Below are 19,491 nucleotides of genomic sequence, written 5' to 3'. Positions count from 1 at the left end.
TTCACGAAAAAACTACTGAATCCATTTTGATGAAACATTACCGTATTTTTTATACATCGGAATAACAAAAACGCTATAATATTATATTATTCGTAGCTGCGGACTAAATCTAGTTTATAATATTAGTAGGATAGGGTAAGTATGTACCTATCTATGAAAGTATGAGTATGTAGGTACTTCTAGAGGTAAAGTTTTACGACAATCAGTCTTTAACTAACCTCTGATCGAATCACAAACCTCAGGGCGTCTGTATTGGCTTACGATCCCCTTATCTGGCTCCATGTCGAATGGCAAGCCATAATCGCCTTTATGCCGCGATAACATTGACTATAATGGCGTGGGTAGACGCCCTCGCATCTTACGTAATGTGTGTGCATAGTAAAATGGGAGTAGTAAGTCTATATTTAAGGTATGGCCTGTTTTGTGTATAGTCTGGTCGCTGAGCACGTAGAATTTTGTCCATTGACCCCAAGCTACCCATCCTTATCGCTCGCGCGTAATTATATTGCTGTCGCGACTGTGCGACGGGCGCCCGCAGTGAGTGTGCGAGCGCAACAGCAACATAATTACGCGCGAGCGATAAGGATGAGTAGCTTGGGGTCATTGGACAAAATTCTAAGTGCTCAGAGACCGGGCTTTATCTAATGTTGTTATGAATAAGTGCAATTGTGCAATCATCATCATCATCATTTCAGCCTTAGGACGTCCACTGCTAAACATAGGCCTCCCCCAATGCTTTCCAAGTTGATCGATTGGTAGCGGCCTGCGTCCAGCGCTTCCCTGTGTTCTTTATTGTGCAATAGCAATTTTAGAACTAGCGAAAAAAATTTATATCGAAAGTCGACTACTGCTTAGTAGTGCTTAGGCAAGCAGTCTCTTACTGGACCACAATGCCAGCCGTGGTAGCTGGTTTGGATCCCGTGGGGGTCACATTATAGTATCATTGTCATTACATTTCAGAGATTTTTAAGCTAATTTGCAAACACTATAAAATTAATACTTAATTGCAGCAAAACACGTCGCGTATCCTCCCAAAACTAGGATAAAAACTGCCCTATGTTTTCTTCGCGTCTCAAACTCTCTACACCAAAGTTCATCTTAATCGGTTCATCATGAGCAGTAATTTAACGCCCGTATTCACAAAAATTACTATGAGGTGATGGATGGAGATGTGCGCATGGACGCACAGGGTGACACACGAACCAATCACAGAGCTCTATTCAACGCTGTGCGTTCGATTTGCTGCTTCACTCAAGCAAGCATCGCTTGTGAATACGGGCGTAAGTGTGAAAAGGTTACAGATGAAGTTATTTTTGCATTAATAACATTAATAAAATAGTCTTAAATTTATATGGAAGTATAGATTTTTTATTTATGAAAACATACTAATTCAGCAGTTTCTTCCATACAGAGTTGACTTACTGTTTCTCCTTATTTTGCATTATTCGTTTAGTATCAGATGTCTTCATTTGTTGTTGATGTTCGCTAACGAAATTGTTAGAAGTAATTTTCGTTCGAAGAAAATATGATAGATGTGGGAATAACAGTTTGAGATGTTTATATTTTGTTTTATTCTCCTGGTTTTCTTTATTGGCTTCGTATGAAAATACACCTGGTGTTTTTTGTACGAGTTTGTAGAAGGTTACTAATGGATGAATTTTTAACCATTACTGAGAAAGAAAGAAATATTTGTCAAAATTTTGCCCGTGCCTCGTTCACTAAAGTTCATTATGGATACGTCAGGAACCGTAGTTTCTTTTAGCGTGTGAAACTGTGGATCTGTGGCATTGGTGTGGATAAAATGATAATTATCTTAAGACGTCACAACTCACAACATTTGTGTCAGTTTTACTGTTAGGAGCGACTGACAGAATTCACGGATTGAAGTATGAACTCTTAATTTTCAGAAAATTAATTCTAGCCTGCAATTCCCATACCTTCTATTGGGAAGAGAATTAACACCTACTCATTTTAAATCGTTCTATATAGGAATTAGGAAAGCTTTCATTAATCATTAGTTAGTAACATAGTCATAAAACATAACCCTCCTTCTGACGCAATCGAGTAAAAAGCTATAATGAAGCGCTTTTACCTCTTTACTTTCATATTCCTAAAATTTAAATAGTCCAATAATAATTGGGAATAACTTATGTGAAATCAAAAGCTATCACTTTCACCGAACATCTTACGAACATATTATGTACTCTTACCTCATACCTCTTACCAACTCTACCTCTTCGTACCTCAAGTAAGATAAGCCTCTCGATAACATTGTAAGTTAATTATACGATCTATGTCAGCGAGCTTGACATAGAGTAAGGATAATCTAGATAGGTAATGTATTACAGACTTTTGTATGAAGAAAAAAAGAGGTGAGTTTTTTTATTTATTTTTTTATTTATATTATTTTATTTTATTTATTTTATGAGTTTCCCAAAAAGTAAAAGTAAAAGAGGGTAAGAGCAATTTTCGACAAAAAAAGACTGAATTGGTCAAATTTAGCTACCTTCACCAGCTTTAATTGTTGCAATTCACGGAGGCGAATGAGCTTTACATGTGTAGACATTACACTATCGTTATATGCAGGTACACGTACACACACAAGTAAAGCTCACTCGCCTTCGTGAGTTGCAAGAACTATACCTATAGTTTCGTTTCAGCCAAATGACGTCCACTGCTGGACAAAGGCCTCCCCCAAGGTTTTCCACAATGAACGGTCCTGCGCTGCCCGCATCCAGGCTCTTCCCGCGACCTTTACCAGATCGTCGGTCCACCTATAGTTTACAAGTAAGAAAATAATGGTAGAGCCATTGTAATTTTAATAAACAAGAAACGTTTTTAGAATGATTTGCAGTGATTTAAGTATTAAGTGAAAAATAATTGTAAAACTATAGATTGTCTCTCTATGTAATTTTGGGTATTTACTTAATTCACCAATACCCTTAAGTTGCTAAGCAAAATGTTATGTCAAATCTATAGGGTTTCTTATCTACGAAACTTGACAAGAAGTTGGTTACTCGTGTCTTAAACGACTTTCGAGTTGTATAAGTTCATGAGGGCTTGTTAAAGTTACCGACACACACAGTTTAAGTAAATATAAATGAGTGAAAAATTTAGGTAAAGCTCTATGTGCTATACTTCTCATTTATGTTAAGCGCATTCATTTTGAGGCGCACCTAATAAAGCGCACCCATTTTGAGGCACAACTAATGAAACGCACCCATTTTGAGGCGCACCTAATGAAGCGCGCCTAAACTATTTCTCGTAGCGCATCTATGTTTACTAACATAAAGATTTGAACTTTATGGCTGAATGAGGATCAGTACTGTTGTAGAAAATTCAATAAAACTAGTATCTACGTTAATCTTTAAGACATAAGAAAGACATATCTTTTTGAATTATCCAAATCGGACCATTACTTACGAAGATAAGTCATACCCAGCTTATAGCCTGGGGGGAGGGGCAAGCCTTACCCAGCTNGCGCGTGGTATAACCGTGGTATAACTTACTTCAACTGATGGCAATTGACCAGGATCCTGTGGCCCATGACCTCGCTGGGCATTTCGGCAGCCAGTCTCCTCTCCACCGCCTCATCCTCGTCGAGGTACGGAGTGTACAGGCCTAGCAGGTCAGGTTGTCTGTTCTCCAACCTTAGGGAAATTATTAGTCAGTGCTGGTAGACATGTTGTATTACATCCTATCCTACTAATATTATAAAGGCGAAAGTTTGGATGTCATGATGTCTGGATGTCTGCATGTTTGTTACTCTTTCACGCAAAAACTACTGAGCGGATTTTGTTGAAACTTTACAGTATTATTGTTTATAACCCAGATTAACATATAGGCTATAACTTATGACGATATGTGACAAATACATTTCAATAAATAAATAAGAAGTGTCTAAAAAGCGCCATCTATCGTCATTGGTTAAAATCTACAGCGCTGGACAAACTACTGTTTTGACGTTCGTCAATATTCATTCGGGGGAAGCCGTGAAACGCCATCTATCAACATGATATCTAACGGGGGTAAAACGAGGTCCACGCGAACGAATTGTTTTCGAGTTAATATGGCTACAAATTAGGACCCATAACACCCACGTTTGACATCCCATTAGGTTGTTTCAAAGTCTACTAGACTGACCGAATGATTTAAAATCAATTGAAAATGTAATAGAACAAATAAATTAAAATGAGCCAACTGAAACCCCAAGCGGTCGTATAAGACAATTGATTTCTAATGTGTCTCGATTTGCGGGGCTTGAAGCATTACATGTTTTGGATAATCTTTGTAAGCATGCACTGTTCAGCTAAATAAATAATTTTGAATCGTCTTTTTAACGAGGAAACTCAATCTTCTTGTGAATAGTCTGCTCCCTTATCGTTACCTCTTAGCCTCATTGGCAGCGTCCATTTGCTCCGGCGGTCGCCGTTCAAACAAGTCCGGCAGGAGCGGGTCGGAGGAGGAACTTCTAAGGTCCAGGGAAGCCCACGATCCGCGAGGAGTTAGCGTCTCGTTGCACGACGAAGAAGACGAGATCGACGCGACGGACTGACGCCCGCTGGAGGGTTGGGACTCGAACTGTTGGAAATAGTGACGAGAAATTGAGATTTGTTGTTGTTATACAAAGCACTAACTGTCCGAGGACTTCGAGGTTTGTTTTTAGAGTATTACAAATGAATGTAGTCATTCCTTGGAATTTTTTGACAATGTAGTTCTTTGGGCACGTATAAGAAAAAAAAGCTAGTGGTTTCGTAGGTTAAAAAGTAAATGACATTTAAAGTAACAATTAACACTGAGAGGGCACATGTTCAGCATGTGGCGAAGTTCCAGAGGATGCACCGACCCTGAGTCCACAGTCGTATTTAAAGTAGCCGTAATAGGTGCGTATTTGCAGCATCCATACGTCGCTGTCAGTTCAAAAGGATATATGTTTTACCAGTAGGTTTACAACAGGACACACAAAAAACTGTATATTTTTTAAATTTGGATTTGACATACGTCCTTTTGAACTGACAGCAACGTAGACACACAGTCCGTACCTGCTGTGACGTCAGCTCCTCCGTGGACACGGCGACCGGGTCCGCGTCGACCTCGTAGTGGTGGCGGGGCCCGGCCGCGAGCTTCTCCAGGCGCTCGCTCTGGCGCTCGCGGCCGCAGGACGAGCCCGAGTACTGATTTCTGATTTGACTACTACTGCTGTTTTTCTCTTACTCTGGGATCTAGTAGAAGGTCCAGGAGGGGGTAAATGCTGGTCCTGGCCTTCGTCATCTATGTCTGTTAGAACCACTTCGGGTCTCTCGAATTTTGGACTATTGGATCTCTCTGCCATTTTGGTACAATATTATGAATTAATTCAACAACAAAAATAGAACAACAATTGGATTTAGAATAACACACAAAAAGATTAAAAATTACGATAGCTAAAATCGGACGAGCAATGACCAAGTTACTCACTGGAATGCGGATAGCGCGATAAGGACGATCATTCTCGGAACTGGAAGCTGGAAGTCGCGCTGCTCTCGGCGAAATGTATGCTTGTTGATAAGCCTCGCTCCGTTGCGTCACTGGATGCTCGCTTGCCGGTCGCAGCACGAAATTGTGCGCAACAGTGGGCAAACGGCTGTTCTCGGTGGAGACCGGCTGCGGATGATTCACGCAGCAGTGGGCCTCTCAGGAACTCAGGAACGTTGGAAGACTTGGGCCGGGCCGGAACTCGGTGTGGTATTGGATTATTGGAGGTCCACACAGTGGAGTCGGCGCTTACACACAACACGGCACACACACGCGTCGAGACTGGATTTATAGATTTAACTTGGTTTTGAAACTGAACTGTAGACGTTGACCGGGGACTCTTTTTGAATCCCTTTGCGCTGCCACCAAATGTTATGAGCCTCAGAGGATTTGGGTTTTTAAAAAAAGAACACGAGATTAATAGGATAAGACAGCCGTCTAGTTCGGATGGTGGAATGAGACTGGCAAGGAGATGCGAGGGATCGCAGGCTATGGATAGAAAAGGATGAGTCGGCAAAAGGCGAAATGTCAGGTAAGCAATATAGGGTGCGAGGGCTATCTGTAACAGAGCGATAAGGATAGGTAGCTAGGGGTCATTGGACAAAATTCTACGTGCTCACGGACCGGGCTTTAGACGCTTACACGCACCGTGACCTCGCTGAACAGCTGCGCGACGCACGTGAACACCTGCTGCGCGATGTTCAGCGGCGCGCCCGCCAGCGCCGGCGCCGCTGCCAGCAGCCGCAGCAGCCGGTCCAGTGCTACCGGTAGATATGCAGCCAGCGCTTCTACGCTTGCTGTTGGCAGCTCCGCTATGCTGTGTAGGGCAAACAATAGGTATATTGAGACCGGAGCGCATTTAAAAAACGCTACAAGTCACACTCGCTGTAACAACCGCTTTAGTGTACCGCATTTTAGTGCCGCGGGCGACGCTACGATGCACGTTATTTACTAAGCACACTTGCTCCATCACGCGCCATCATAATACGACACGCACCATACAAAATAATATTTTGTATCATGTGTTAAACCATGTTAAAATGTATGAACTGTATTATGTATGTGACTTTGTTGGTGTACCTAATAAATAAATAAATAAAAATAAATAAATAAATTGACGCTTTGTGCCGTGCCGTACAGTGCAGCGTAGCGCCATATAAATGCGGTATGCGTTTTATGATTGCGTTTGAAGAAAGAAACATCTTGTCTAAAACCTACCTGCCCATTAGATTTTAGGAAAACAGGAAATCTCAAATATAATATACTCAAATGTTTGTATAGATTACCTGGCCCGTAGTTCAGCCTCCATGTTAGCAAGTCCGATTCTTGGCGGGATATTGCCCTCCTGCACTGCCTCACACGCCATTGCGAACCGTTCGATGTACCCGTCCTATTTGAAAAATTAGCAAATATAAAAAGAAATAATTATAATTAGTATAGTATAGTCTGGTATGTAAGCACGTAGAATTTTGTCCAATGACCCCAAGCTACTCGCTCGCGCGTAATAGCTTAGGGTAGCTTGGGGTCATTGGACAAAATTCTACGTGCTCACAGATCGGGCTTTAGTAGTAAGTTTCCTTGCGTGTAGTGTTTCTCAACACTTGATACATTTTGTACGCTGTTGTTTTAATTATTGGGTTTAAAATCCAATGTCACTAAAATAAAACATCTCATATCTTACCAGCGGGTCATTGGACAAAATTCTACGTGCTCACAGATCGGGCTTTAGTAGTAAGTTTCCTTGCGTGTAGTGTTTCTCAACACTTGATACATTTTGTACGCTGTTGTTTTAATTATTGGGTTTAAAACCAAATGTCACTAAAATAAAACATCTCATATCTTACCAGCGGGTGAACAGTCGTGTGCGCATCCAAGGCAATGCTGAATATCGGCTTATGATTATCAATCCACCGCGTCCCGGGCAGCAGTACATCGGGGAATATGTACGAGTAGTTGGGAGGCGGCTCCTCCTGCATCACCGGTAAGTTGAACTCGCCGCACGTCAGCTTGCCGTTGCGACATAGGGGGAGCCACTGCGGGTGATTGGAAATAATCAGTAACCCCCTTAGGCCCGGTTTTTTGATTCGTAGTTAAAATAACAAATGGTCAAATTTGACAGATGTCAAATGACAAGTGGTTAAATATTTTTAACTACTTACTATCTTTAACTTTTCTTAATTTTCTTTTCTTAATTTTGTCTTTAATTAATGTCCTACTTTAAACTCGAGTCAACGTTCGATAATAGGAAATGATGTATCCACCTGTAAAGGCATATATTTTAATATTGTACCTACTCAACACTGTATTATTGTTATATGTAAAGTTATGTGTCGTTGGTGTATCTTTTTCAATAAATAAATAAAATAAATAAAATAAATAAATATCAGAAAAAAATGTTTTTCGAACAATGGTTAGCTTGACTTTTAGTACATTTTTTAACTATTTGTTTACATTTTGTTAATATTTAACCATTAGTAGCAAAATTTAACAATTAGTTATTTTAACTAAGAATCAAAAAACTGGGCCTTACTAATAAAACTTACACACTCGTTGAACAGTGTTTTAAAGTGACGTTTATGGAAATGTCACTTTAAAACAGTGTTCAACAACTGTGTAACTTTTTATTAGTAAGGGGGTAAGTGTCAAGTATTTCAGCTTGCTAATCTTTAGTTCGTTTACAGATCACCTCATTTCTGATTCGATCTCATAAAGAAACACCGAGCATATCCCTTTCCGTGGCACGCTGTACAACTTTGAGCTTCTGTCTTCTGCGTCAAGTATTTCTGTCGGTACCAAAGGTTGGTAATTTTAGAATCGTTGATTGTAAAAGTGTGGACTATATTTTTCTTTAGTTCGTAAAGACGTAAGCATCATCATAACTATGCATAATAAAGGCATCAAGAGTTAGATTTATCTACACCCGTCACGCGTCACTGGCAGAATTGCTGCAATCAAATAGCAGTGGGCGGGGCACATTGCTCGCAGAGTTGTTGGCCAGTGGGGCAGAAAAGTTCTCGAGTGGCGACTAGGGGCCGAAAGACGTAGTGTGGGCAACCCCCTCACTAGGTTGACCGACGATCTGATGAAGGTCGCGAGGTGCCTGGATACGGACGGTGCAGGACCCGTCGTTGTGGAAATTTTTAGGGGAAGCCTTTCTCTAGCAGTGGACGTCATTTGGCTGAAACGAACTGTTACACATTGAAAATGTTGGCTAAACTGCTGAATTGTCGTCAGAATTTTCACGATGCAGCGAGACTGAACCTCCAGTTCGGAGGCGCAGTTCAGACCGGCCATCCAAACAGTAAAGACGACTAAGTTTCGGGTATTGAAAGTAAAGTACGGCAAATAAAGGATATTTTTTTTTCAAAAGAACTTTTACTATTGCGTCGTAACAGAACGAACATGGAGATAAAAAATACTGATTGTTTTTGCTGTGTAAAAGCAATAACTCACCGAGTATCCCACGACGGTTTCTACGTTCTTCTCTTGTCCGGGCGCGACGGGCTTGCGCTGGCACGCCACGTGTAGAAACGTGAACAGCAGGTGGTGCTGGTCTCCTAAGTCCGCGGGAAGTTTTAGTTTTATCTCGTCGTATAGGGATGGCGACCTGGGGGAAACGATGTAAAGGTTAAAGTCTTTTGTTCCGTACTCAGGCAGGCCTGGCTCACTCCGCGCGGTACATCCGATAATTACCTACAGCGAAGCGCCCCGCCGGCGGGTATTATATCAGTCGAGTGTCACGCGCGCGCCCGTCAGGACGCTGGCGTGCGTTGTAGTACCTAATTCTATAATCGAAGTATTATTTAAAAATGGACATAAAGAGAAAGAAATATTGTGCGGCGTTCGGGTGTTTAAATTCGAAAATAAATCTACCGGATTTATCTTTTTTTTCGCTTCTCAAAGATGCTGAAAGGTATGTTGGCCATGTAGGTAATCAATAATAATTCTTAGGATAGTATAGGAACCTAACCTACCATGACTACTGCTCAGAATGCGTTCGTTCGTTTCAGCCAAATGACGTCCACTGCTGGACAAAGGCCTCCCCCAAGGTTTTTCATAATGAATGCGTACTTACCTACATACGTACCTCATTACAAATAAGTAGATTAATTATTTTTTCACTAGACAGCAACCCTAACAGCGTAAGAAGAGTTCAGAGGCACGCGATAGAAAGAGACAAAACTTGTAGGTGAATAAAATTGTAGGTACGTAGTGCTGTGCGAGCTGAATTCCACTGTATCGCGTCGTAGCAAGACTCGCATTTATTTAAATCGTCTTGCGGAGTAATCCTTCTGTACCTGTACTATTACTTATTCTGTGACTCAGGCCCTTTTCAGGGCGCTTATACATGTCCTAAATAGATTGCCCTACCACCACTTCCACACAACATATGGGTAGGTGCTGAGAAGAAGTGGCGGAACCTTTGACATGATCATCATAAGCTCATTTATCCAGTACAGGAGCAACCTCTCTTACCAGCGACAAATGGATTTGGCCACTTTCCACGCTGGCCAGGTAATGCCGGATATATAGGAACCCTTTTCTCGTTACCACCGCGACAACTGTGTAGCCAGAATCTACAGCTTGACTGCCAATAAAAACCCAACCAGTAAATATCAAGTTTGTCCCCATTTATTAGATTTCGATTTTTAGCGTTCGTCTTGCCAACGCCCGTGCAGTGCATAAACTAAAAAAAGTTTTTTAGTTTTAAGAGAGTTGGTGTTCTCGCCAGCGCCTGTCACCTTCGTCGAACCTCGAAAGACGATAGTGTCGAGGAAGCCATACATATATTTGTGGTAGTTTCCGTAAAAAATACATACAAAAGAGTTAAGATATACATAATCGGGACCTGGATTTCCAATGAAACAACTTACTTGTTGTGATACAGCACGGTGGTGTAGGCCTCTGTAGAGAACTCGGGGCACGAGCTGCGGCCGAAGATGGCCGGCAGCGCTGCCGATTGCTGCTCGCCTGCCATTAGCTGCACTCGCACCTATGTAGTTGAGAAAGAAAGAGTTTTAGTGGGATTATTTAGACTCGTAATCATGTATCACATGTTTTATTACTTTGATTAGACGACAGAAATGTTTTAACACTGCTGCGAACTTTAATTTTAATTCTGGGTGTTGTATTTTAATTCTGTGCAATTTAATTTCAGTCTGGGTGTCTGGGTGTCCACGGAAGACCAGCGTCGTGGCATTATCTACTGAGATGCTACGACACCATGCTGAGTGGATACCTTTTCAGTATCATTGTAATTACCTACTCATTAAATAATTTTAAGTATCGTTGTAAATGTGTATTGTCGATGATACAGAATAAACATTTTTTCTTTCTTTCTTAATTCTTTCCAAAATGGAGCAAAAATTTTGCTAAAGACAGGTTATCTATCCTTTATACTCTATGGATAACATTAAATATTTAATTTACAAATGTTCCATAATTTACAAAATGCCTACTTACAGTGATATTCCTCGCAGACCCAGTCCTAGACGTGTAGGCAGCCAGGCTGATGTCTCGCACGGATAGGAATAATAGCGCTCGGTACTGGTAGTGAGGCACGAGCGTCGGCGTCAGCGGGAATGGTAGGATTTCTTTACACCGCCTGACTATTGACTGAGTAACCTACAAGTGTCCCACTTACAGTGATATTCCTCGCAGACCCAGTCCTAGAAGTGTATGCAGCCAGGCTGATGTCTCGCACGGATAGGAACAGCAGCGCTCGGTACTGGTAGTGAGGCACGAGCGTCGGCGTCAACGGGAATGGTAGGATTTCTTTACATGGCCTGACGTTTTCATCTGTTAATTAATCATCAGGTTAGAGCCGTAAAACGTACAGACGCCAGCAGGTCAAGCTAAACAATGTGATTCTTATAAAGTTGTAATAGGAGCGAATTTGCAACAAAAATGGGTAGTCTGTCGTCTATACGCTTATTCCGCGGCTAGTGCTAAAAAGAAGCAGCGGAAAGAACTTCAACTTTCTTCTACTAGGCTACTAAATCGATGCCTAAAACCAAATTGAGAGGGAAATACAACTAAAAGTTTAGTAGATAGAGAATAGAATTTCAACATAAAACGAAGTTTAAGTAACATAGGTTCAATTAAGAATACATTTAATAGTTGGTAAGAAGCGCTACTAACCTCCATAGGGGCTCAGTTTAGCCAGCTCCGGCGTCAGACCGTTCTTGATTTCATCAGGGCACGGGCACACTTCAATCTTGAGAGTGCCAGGGATGCACTTGAGCTTCTTAGGCGCTGAGCTCGGTCGCTTTATTTCGGCCAAAAACTTGTAGAGATCTTCGTCGCGCAGCTTGTCAGTTTCCTGCGAACATTGGTAAATGTACAGGGTGTTTGGAAGAGGGTTAGACAAACTCGTAGGGTGTATAGGTAGGGACATTTTGAAAATAAAATTAATTTGATTCTCAATTTAAACTTACGTGTGCGCAAGTATCTGTATCTTAAAGTAGTATGATGAGCAGCGCAGTGAGGTAAGCTTGAATTAGCAGTGAAATTAATAGGCGACCGACGCGCCACACATCCGGAGTGGGCACTCATTCCGTGAACCCACGCAGGTTTTAGCATAGGTCCTTTCTTATGTGTTTTAATGTACTATGGGCACAGAATAATGGAGAGTTCGGTATATTGTACCGCCGGGTAAATTGTACCACCCTCATATTTCGTAAAGTATTTATTGAATGTCTGTAATTGCAACACTCAGCGATACACAACTAAATTCAATTAATATCGGCCATGTGGTTTTTGCCGTGACAATGAACACGTGTGTTTTATTTTGAAAAGTATTTTTTCATTGTTTTCAAGTAACTTTTGACAATGCATGTTTAGTTTGTAATTTTGTTAAATTTAATCACAGGGTGTTTCTAATATATTATTTAGAAGCGTAAATTAGTGTGGATTACAATTATTTGAAACATTTTTCGGTATTTATAAGCTATATTTTTTACCGATTTTTTAAAAGTACTAACACCTAGTCGGCTAAATTGTACCACATCAAGTTGTATGGAACTTTACCAAAGGATTTTGAATTTTTTTTAGTAAATCATATTTTAAAGTTATAATAGCGTAGTTATGTTTGACTAACAATAAATGAAAGCAAAAGACTGGCAAAGTAGATTAGATACAAGTGTGCGTTACGATAATAGGAATTACAAAACTTTTACTCAAAATCGTGATAACCTGTAAAACAATATCAATTGTCTATGTTATTAACTACTGTTCCTTTTCGTTACCTAATTTGTTAAAAATGTATCGTATAATATTTTGCCATAGTTTTTTTATAGGCTTGAAATTTATTGAAATCCAATTTAGTAACCTATCGATAGCTTACTTTATTCTGATGAATAAATGTTATTACAAGTTTTTCTCTAAAACTGATAATTTGGCTAGAAAAAAATATTTTCTATCCACGCAGTACGCCGGCAGCGTTCGGATCGGATATAATGACGTCATCGTCCCCGCGCCGGGCGGTCAGTGAACTTTTTTAGTAATTTGGCCATAACTTCGTCAATTTTTGTCGTAGAACAAAAATTTTTGCACTGTGTATTAAGGATTTCTTAGCCCTATAAATCTGCATTCACAGCTAAAAATCGAAATGATCCTCATTGCACCATCTAACTTTAACCGTAACTATAATTATAACGATAACCGGTGTTTTTTGTATGGAGTTTGACATTATTTTTGATGTTTGTTAAAACTAAAGTAAGATAGTGCACTCAGTCATGTCTACTCAGATGAATAAAAAGTACCAGCCAGGCTAGGATAAAATCTTATCGATGATTTTAGACGACAAATGTATGAGCTTATCGCGTAAAGTCAATAAAATGGCGTGATAAACGCTTATCGCGGCGCGCATCCTAGGCCTACAGGGCAACATAGCATACTCGTAGGTGCGCTTCGAGCAATATTTTAGGTACGCTTCATTAGGTGCGCCTCAAAATGGGTGCGCTTCGGAGAATGCCTCCTCAATGAGGGCTATCGTTTTAGCGCTCACCAGTTAGCGCCACTGTACATAGAGTAAGGTCCTGTCACTTGCTAGTAGCGAAGACAGTGGCACCAACTGGTGAGCGCTAAAGTGGTAGGAGGACTATCGCATTTGCAATCATCAAGATGGCGCCACTGTAGAGTAAGGTCCTGTTAATCGCCAGGGATACCAACTGTTAAGTATAAAAACGATAGCCCTCATTAGGTGCGCCTCAAAATGGGTGCGCTTCGGAGAATGCCTCCTCAACTGTATAAGTTTGTTCTCATTCAGCCTCTTCAAGTTAATTGTACAATCAAACATGGACCCTAATAACACATTCAATTGAATGCCAAATGACCCGACTCTAAGCTTTATTTACAGAACAATAAATAACAGCCACTTTCTAACGACCTTTTGACTTTAAGCCTAGTCGCAGACCATTGATTTTTCGTCGGCCGATAGTTTAGTCGGGCAGTTGATCAGTATGGGCATTTGGGCATGTATGGAAGTGCGCACATTACACCGATTTGATTTGGCCGATTCTTCATACAATTTAAAATCGGGCACAACTATCGGCCAACTAAAAATCGGTGGTCTGTGCCTAGTTTAAGTGCGATTTTTTTCTGTTCTCTTGCTGAGTAGCCTCTGCCTGCGGTTTTACTCGTATGAAATAACAAAGGCTATTGGATCTGAACGAACCTTTTACAATAATTGCAATAAAAAACTGAAATTATATTTTTTTTTCATTAGAAACCAAAAAAAAATCCAAGATTTCAAACAAAAAACCATCTCGTAATCGCATATAAAGCGATTTTTTCCTGGCGCGGAGTACTTTCTAAAAAATGTATATCCGTGTAGTCTGGGTCAATAGTGGGTTTATAATAAAACATTCTAATCAATATTTACGAGTATTTAAAAACTTTAAATCTTACAAAGAAAAAATATATTCAATTTAGTCTCTTTTCTACAAAAAATTATAACGCGATGAAAAAGATCGTCTGTAGTAAGAAAAAAGAATTTTAAGCTTTTTTCCAATACGTCTCGCCTAGTTATGGAACTTGTCTACTTCAAAAAATATCTTAAGTTAGTTGAATCGAGCTTAGTTCAGTTCTCATGCAAAGTTTGTTAGAAGTACAATACATTATTTACATAAACGTAGATTTGATTCGAAGATACTCAGACTTTGTTCTTTCTTTCTTCACTTACATTTAAGAATATTTGAGTTTTGTTTGTAAATCTTACTTAGGTATTTAAGTAAGTTTGTTGCAGAATTATTCTAGCTAATTAAGATCCATTGTATGTTCAAATAGAGATATGAAGTCTATTGTAATTTCGTTCAAAGCTGTTTAAATTTGGTGAGTGATCTATCATCATCGGGTCACTTAGTCTGACGCCCGTATTCACAAACGATACTTGCTTAAGTGAAGCAGCAAATCGAACGCACAGCGTTGAAAGAGCTCTGTGAATAATTTATGTGTGACCCTGTGCGTTCACGTGCACAGTGAGACCTCATAGTAATGTTTGTGAATACGGGCGTCAGTTGCACCTATTACTTTAACTTTGACAAACGTGAAAAATCTGTCAAACTCCATACAAAAAGCACCGGTTATTGTTAATGTTACGGTTAAAATAAGGTGGTGCAACTCAGCTTTATGCTTGTTTTCACCATCAATCCCTAATTTTTAAGTGACCCCTTTGAAAATAAAATGTCTGTTAAGTGTTACCATTAGGGTCACTTAAAAATTAGGGATTGATGGTGAACACAGGCATTAGTCTCCTATGTAGGAGCACGACCCTCTCTAACTCATTCTGGGAGTGGGTAGTCAATGCGAAAAATAGCTCAACGGTTGGAATGTGCAGGTGTCAAAATGTCCATACGGACCGGCTGTTAGTGTGGCAAAAAGTATGAACGTCGAAATGAGCAATGGTTAAAATGATCTGAAGTTAAAATGTCTTCAGGTTTATTCAAACAAGCGTCTTATTGTATATAATAGCTAACGTGAACACGTGTTTAAATGCATCAAGGTAAAAATATCCAAAAAAACTCTTTATTGACTGGACTACAAGAACATTGAACATTTTGACATTTAAGTTTATTAATTTAATCATGAGCACAATTAATCAGTTGATCATTTTATCTATGTGTACCATTTGTCACTAAACCATTGTAACCATGGTGATAATGTACATTTTGACACTGGGACTTTTTGACGTTCATACTTTTTGCCACACTAACAGCCGGTCCCTATGGACATTTTGACACCTGCACATTCCAACCGTTGAGCGATTTTTCGCATTGACTACCGACTCCCAGAATTGTCTAACTTAGGCAAATGGAGGATTTGACTTACGGGGAGTGTACCTACTAGGCAGACTGGTTCAGATGACCTGAGTTCGCATTATTTGTTCCTTAGTCGCCTTTGTAGTAATGGTTGCCTATGTTTTTTAGCGTTTAAATAGGTTATTTTTCGGAATTTCGAAATTAAAAGACTTCTTAAATGTATGTCTTTCAAAGGTTGGTCATGTATCTAACTAAAGTATTATCGCTGTTTTAACCCAAGAAACAAACTTCATAATTGATGCCCAAATTCAATCTACCAAATCGGCCGGTCATCAGTACGTGGTCGTAAGTTACCCCAAAATGGCTATACCAGGTCGGAAGTGGTATACCTTCGTCGCGATAGCAAATAAGTTACACAACCGTGGTCTTACAAGGCTACAAGCATCGGACGAAACCTATTAATCCTTATTTCACTCACGTTTCTAACGACACAGCTCAGGTTGATCAGCCAGTTTTAAAAAAACTCGTAAAAAAGTTAAAGAGAAAACCAAAGAGGAAAGGAGAGCTAAGCGGAGAGGATGTAGAAAACACATCTGTCATCTTCGCTTTGGTGGAAACCTGCCTTAATTTGTATTTTATTTTAAGGGAATTTCTGTATTTAGAAGGAAGTTAACTAGGGTGGAATTTTGAAATGCCATCTGGAGGGAAAGTACTCTTAATATTGTAGATAGAAAATTTTACTCAAAGAAAACATTCCTTTATTTTTGAAAAGAAATAGAATGCATTCAAAGATTCCATTTCATTGATTTAAAGATTGATACCTCCAGGTGGCATTACGTGGCATTACAAAATACCACCCTGTATAGTTCCTCTGTGCCTTAAAATAAACAATAAGCCTCCTAAAAAAATAGGGTCCACCAATGATGTTATGGCGGGTACAAGTAAAAATTTGCTTAGGGATCTAGAGATAGCGACAAGATATTTTTAAATAAAAAAAATTGCCTTCGAACTTTTCAAACTATTTTTTGCCTTTTATAACTATACAGACATCGATGTAGTTTACACACTGATACAGAAACTAAAGTAAAAAGTGTAGTGGCTGTTCTATTTTGCACGTTTCAGTAACCTAACTCAGTGTGTACGCATAGATGTCGCTAGTGATTAATGACGTCACAGACCCACTTCCTGGAATGGCCACGATACACTATACATGAATAATAAGCGGGGTTTCGGAATAACCTGTCTGGGATACCAAGGTAGCCAAATAATGGGCCAATGTCACAGGTCAAATATTTAACCTCTCGTATGCCTTAGCAATTATTAGGGCGAGAAAATTATTAAGAAGTGTTTGGGATCACGGTAATCGATGAGTTAGTAATTTGCTTTGACCATCAATTAATATTTATTCATCATGGCAATAAGCATACACTCACCACTCTGTAAATAAAATAATACTTACAAATCATCAAATTAATAAAAGGAAATTAAACAAAAAAGTATTAAAACAAAAACTTTAACTAGAACGTAATATCGTAGTTTCATTGAAGTGTGTAGATTTTGTATGAATATTAAATATTTATAACGCCAATAAGGTTGAGGCCATTCAATACAGTACCTACTCGACTCTAGAAAACAGTTCCGGCTTTCATAAATTATTCGTTCTGATTACGTCACAAGGCAGACGATAGCAGGAGTGCCGTGTAAAACAATAACATAAAATCTATGTGACATAGCATACATTTTTACCTTACCTCTACGGGGAGGCTCGTGGTCCGCATCTATAAAGTGATAAGAACCCCGAAATCCTTGACCTTAGAAGAACTGGCTATCTCACCTAGGCTAAGATATCTTTTCTTAAAGCTTACTAAACCTTTGTTTGTCATATATCATCCGTTTTGCACTGGAGGGAAGTCGAATCTTAACTTCGAACTCCTCCTATGTTCTTCTGTTTGAATTCGTTACTGGTAATGACTTTCCATCGGGAGAAACTTGACCTTCACTGGTTGGGTTTTTATTGGCGGTCAAGCTGTAAATCCTGGCTACACAGGTGGGAATACCTTTAAGATGGTGGATGGCCCTTTATCACTAATGTTTAGACATAATTCTAGTATGGAATCTGAATTGCTTAATTAGCGTTAAGTAAACCAAGCAGTGGAACGTCCACTGTTCACAAGGTGGACCGACGATCCCATAAAGGTAGCAGGAAGGCGCTGGATGCAAGCCACCAACTACTCAATATGGAAATCAATGGGGGAGGCCTATTTTCAGCAGTGGACGTCCTGTGGCTGAAATGATGATCACATCAAATAGACCTGCTGATCCTGTATGTGCTATGTTAAAATAAAGCTTCGTATGTAATATAACCTGCTAATTACCGGATAAGTACCCACTTCCAAACTCACAACCGGTCATCAAAACTTAAAATTATTTTGATTGTTTGCCACTTTAATTATTGTGTGTTTTGTTTTGTTTTTAATGAGACTTCAGTTTTGATTTGAATTAAAGGAAAAAATGAAAAATATAGTTTTATGAAAGGTGTCGGACAGGCCGACTCGAGATCCGAGGGACGTGGGTTCTAACCCCGCCATTGATCAAAATGATCAACTGTGGTGAAGCTACTTAACCGCTTGAGTCCCAGACGGCATTAATTAATGTTATAACAATTGATTATCTATTGTGTCTAGATTCGCGGGCCTTGAAGGATTAAAATACAAGCATTTTAGATTAATTACCACGAGGGGTTAACGAGACGGGGGCGGGTTTTTGTAAAGAAAATAAGTGGCTGAAATGATATTACGATAACTTTTGTATGATAAATGTTTGTGTGCAATTAAGATTTTAAATTAATAAAAATTAATAACCAGCGACACTCTACGGCCCAGATTTCGCGATCCTACAGTCGTTCTGTTCAAATGAACTGTTACAAACAATCTGTACACCTTACTTTAGTGTGAGTTTGACATTTTGCATTAGTAAGCGATTTAACGCTGCATGTTTTAATAGTTTGGTTAGACGACAGAACTAATGTTTTAACTGCATCAAACTTTTGTTTCTTCTTCCCAAAATAGCAAGAATTTTCCTTACGACAGCTTCCCTATCTTTTAACTCTATGACGATAACATATTAACTTGAACATGGCTGGACACGCTACTACTACGCTATTTTTATCTAAATTATCCTCGAAAGAGGTGGATCTCTCTTAATTCAAGTTCAGAGTATGCATAGCGCGAAAACAATAATAAAAGAATTGAACTACAAAAGCAGAGCAGAAAAATGAGGGTATTGTTTGCTTGTTTTAAAAATGAACAATGCTCGGACTTGTAACAGGGCTGGCTGTAATGGAATATATTCATATTTATATGTTGAATTTGATTAAATATGTGTATGAAAATAAAATGTCTGCCTTTTCTTGTCGATGTCTGTTTTTACATTAAAACCTTAAGTGGTTAATGTAGAACAAAGCTCAATACACGATTCAATTTCAATTGTACATTGAGACCTTTGTTTGGTTGAATTTCAACATAAAGCCAATCACAGTACATAATAGATTAAAAAGAATTTAATTACACCTATAAATGGAGCTTAGTGTATTAAAATAATAATATTTGGAATGACGATATTGTTAAGATTCTATGATGATAGTCATCATAATCATAATAATATAACATCTTTCATACAACAATATTTTCAACAAATGCGTGAAAGTATTAATTGTATC

The 19,491-nt window shown here is 39.3% G+C and overlaps 2 protein-coding genes across 2 annotated transcripts in view; both read right to left on the bottom strand.

Annotated features, from left to right (window-relative positions):
* Positions 1 to 3,486: 3,486 nt before the first annotated feature.
* Positions 3,487 to 5,332, bottom strand: LOC114363261 (dedicator of cytokinesis protein 6-like). Its single transcript, XM_028318938.1, has 4 exons — positions 5,288 to 5,332; positions 5,043 to 5,174; positions 4,388 to 4,581; positions 3,487 to 3,650 (listed from the first exon to the last, which is right to left on the bottom strand). Exons 1-4 carry the CDS (start codon positions 5,330 to 5,332, stop codon positions 3,506 to 3,508), a joined length of 516 nt encoding a protein of 171 aa, XP_028174739.1. The 3' UTR covers positions 3,487 to 3,505.
* Positions 5,333 to 6,144: 812 nt separating this feature from the next.
* The window catches only part of Zir (dedicator of cytokinesis), a 30,287-nt gene continuing 16,940 nt past the window's right edge, over positions 6,145 to 19,491 (bottom strand). The window contains exons 11-17 of the mRNA XM_028318937.1: positions 11,656 to 11,836; positions 11,159 to 11,313; positions 10,389 to 10,507; positions 8,968 to 9,121; positions 7,359 to 7,547; positions 6,801 to 6,904; positions 6,145 to 6,331 (exon numbers count right to left, since the gene is read on the bottom strand). Of these exons, the coding sequence (XP_028174738.1) occupies positions 6,145 to 6,331; positions 6,801 to 6,904; positions 7,359 to 7,547; positions 8,968 to 9,121; positions 10,389 to 10,507; positions 11,159 to 11,313; positions 11,656 to 11,836 (1,089 nt within the window). The remainder of the gene's footprint in view (positions 6,332 to 6,800; positions 6,905 to 7,358; positions 7,548 to 8,967; positions 9,122 to 10,388; positions 10,508 to 11,158; positions 11,314 to 11,655; positions 11,837 to 19,491) is intronic.

The sequence above is a fragment of the Ostrinia furnacalis genome, unplaced genomic scaffold (assembly GCF_004193835.3).
Source record: "Ostrinia furnacalis isolate ACB-3 unplaced genomic scaffold, ASM419383v2 OfSCF7055, whole genome shotgun sequence".
In the NCBI taxonomy this organism is placed as follows: Eukaryota; Metazoa; Arthropoda; class Insecta; order Lepidoptera; family Crambidae; genus Ostrinia; species Ostrinia furnacalis.
This window is presented reverse-complemented; position numbering and strand designations above follow the sequence as displayed.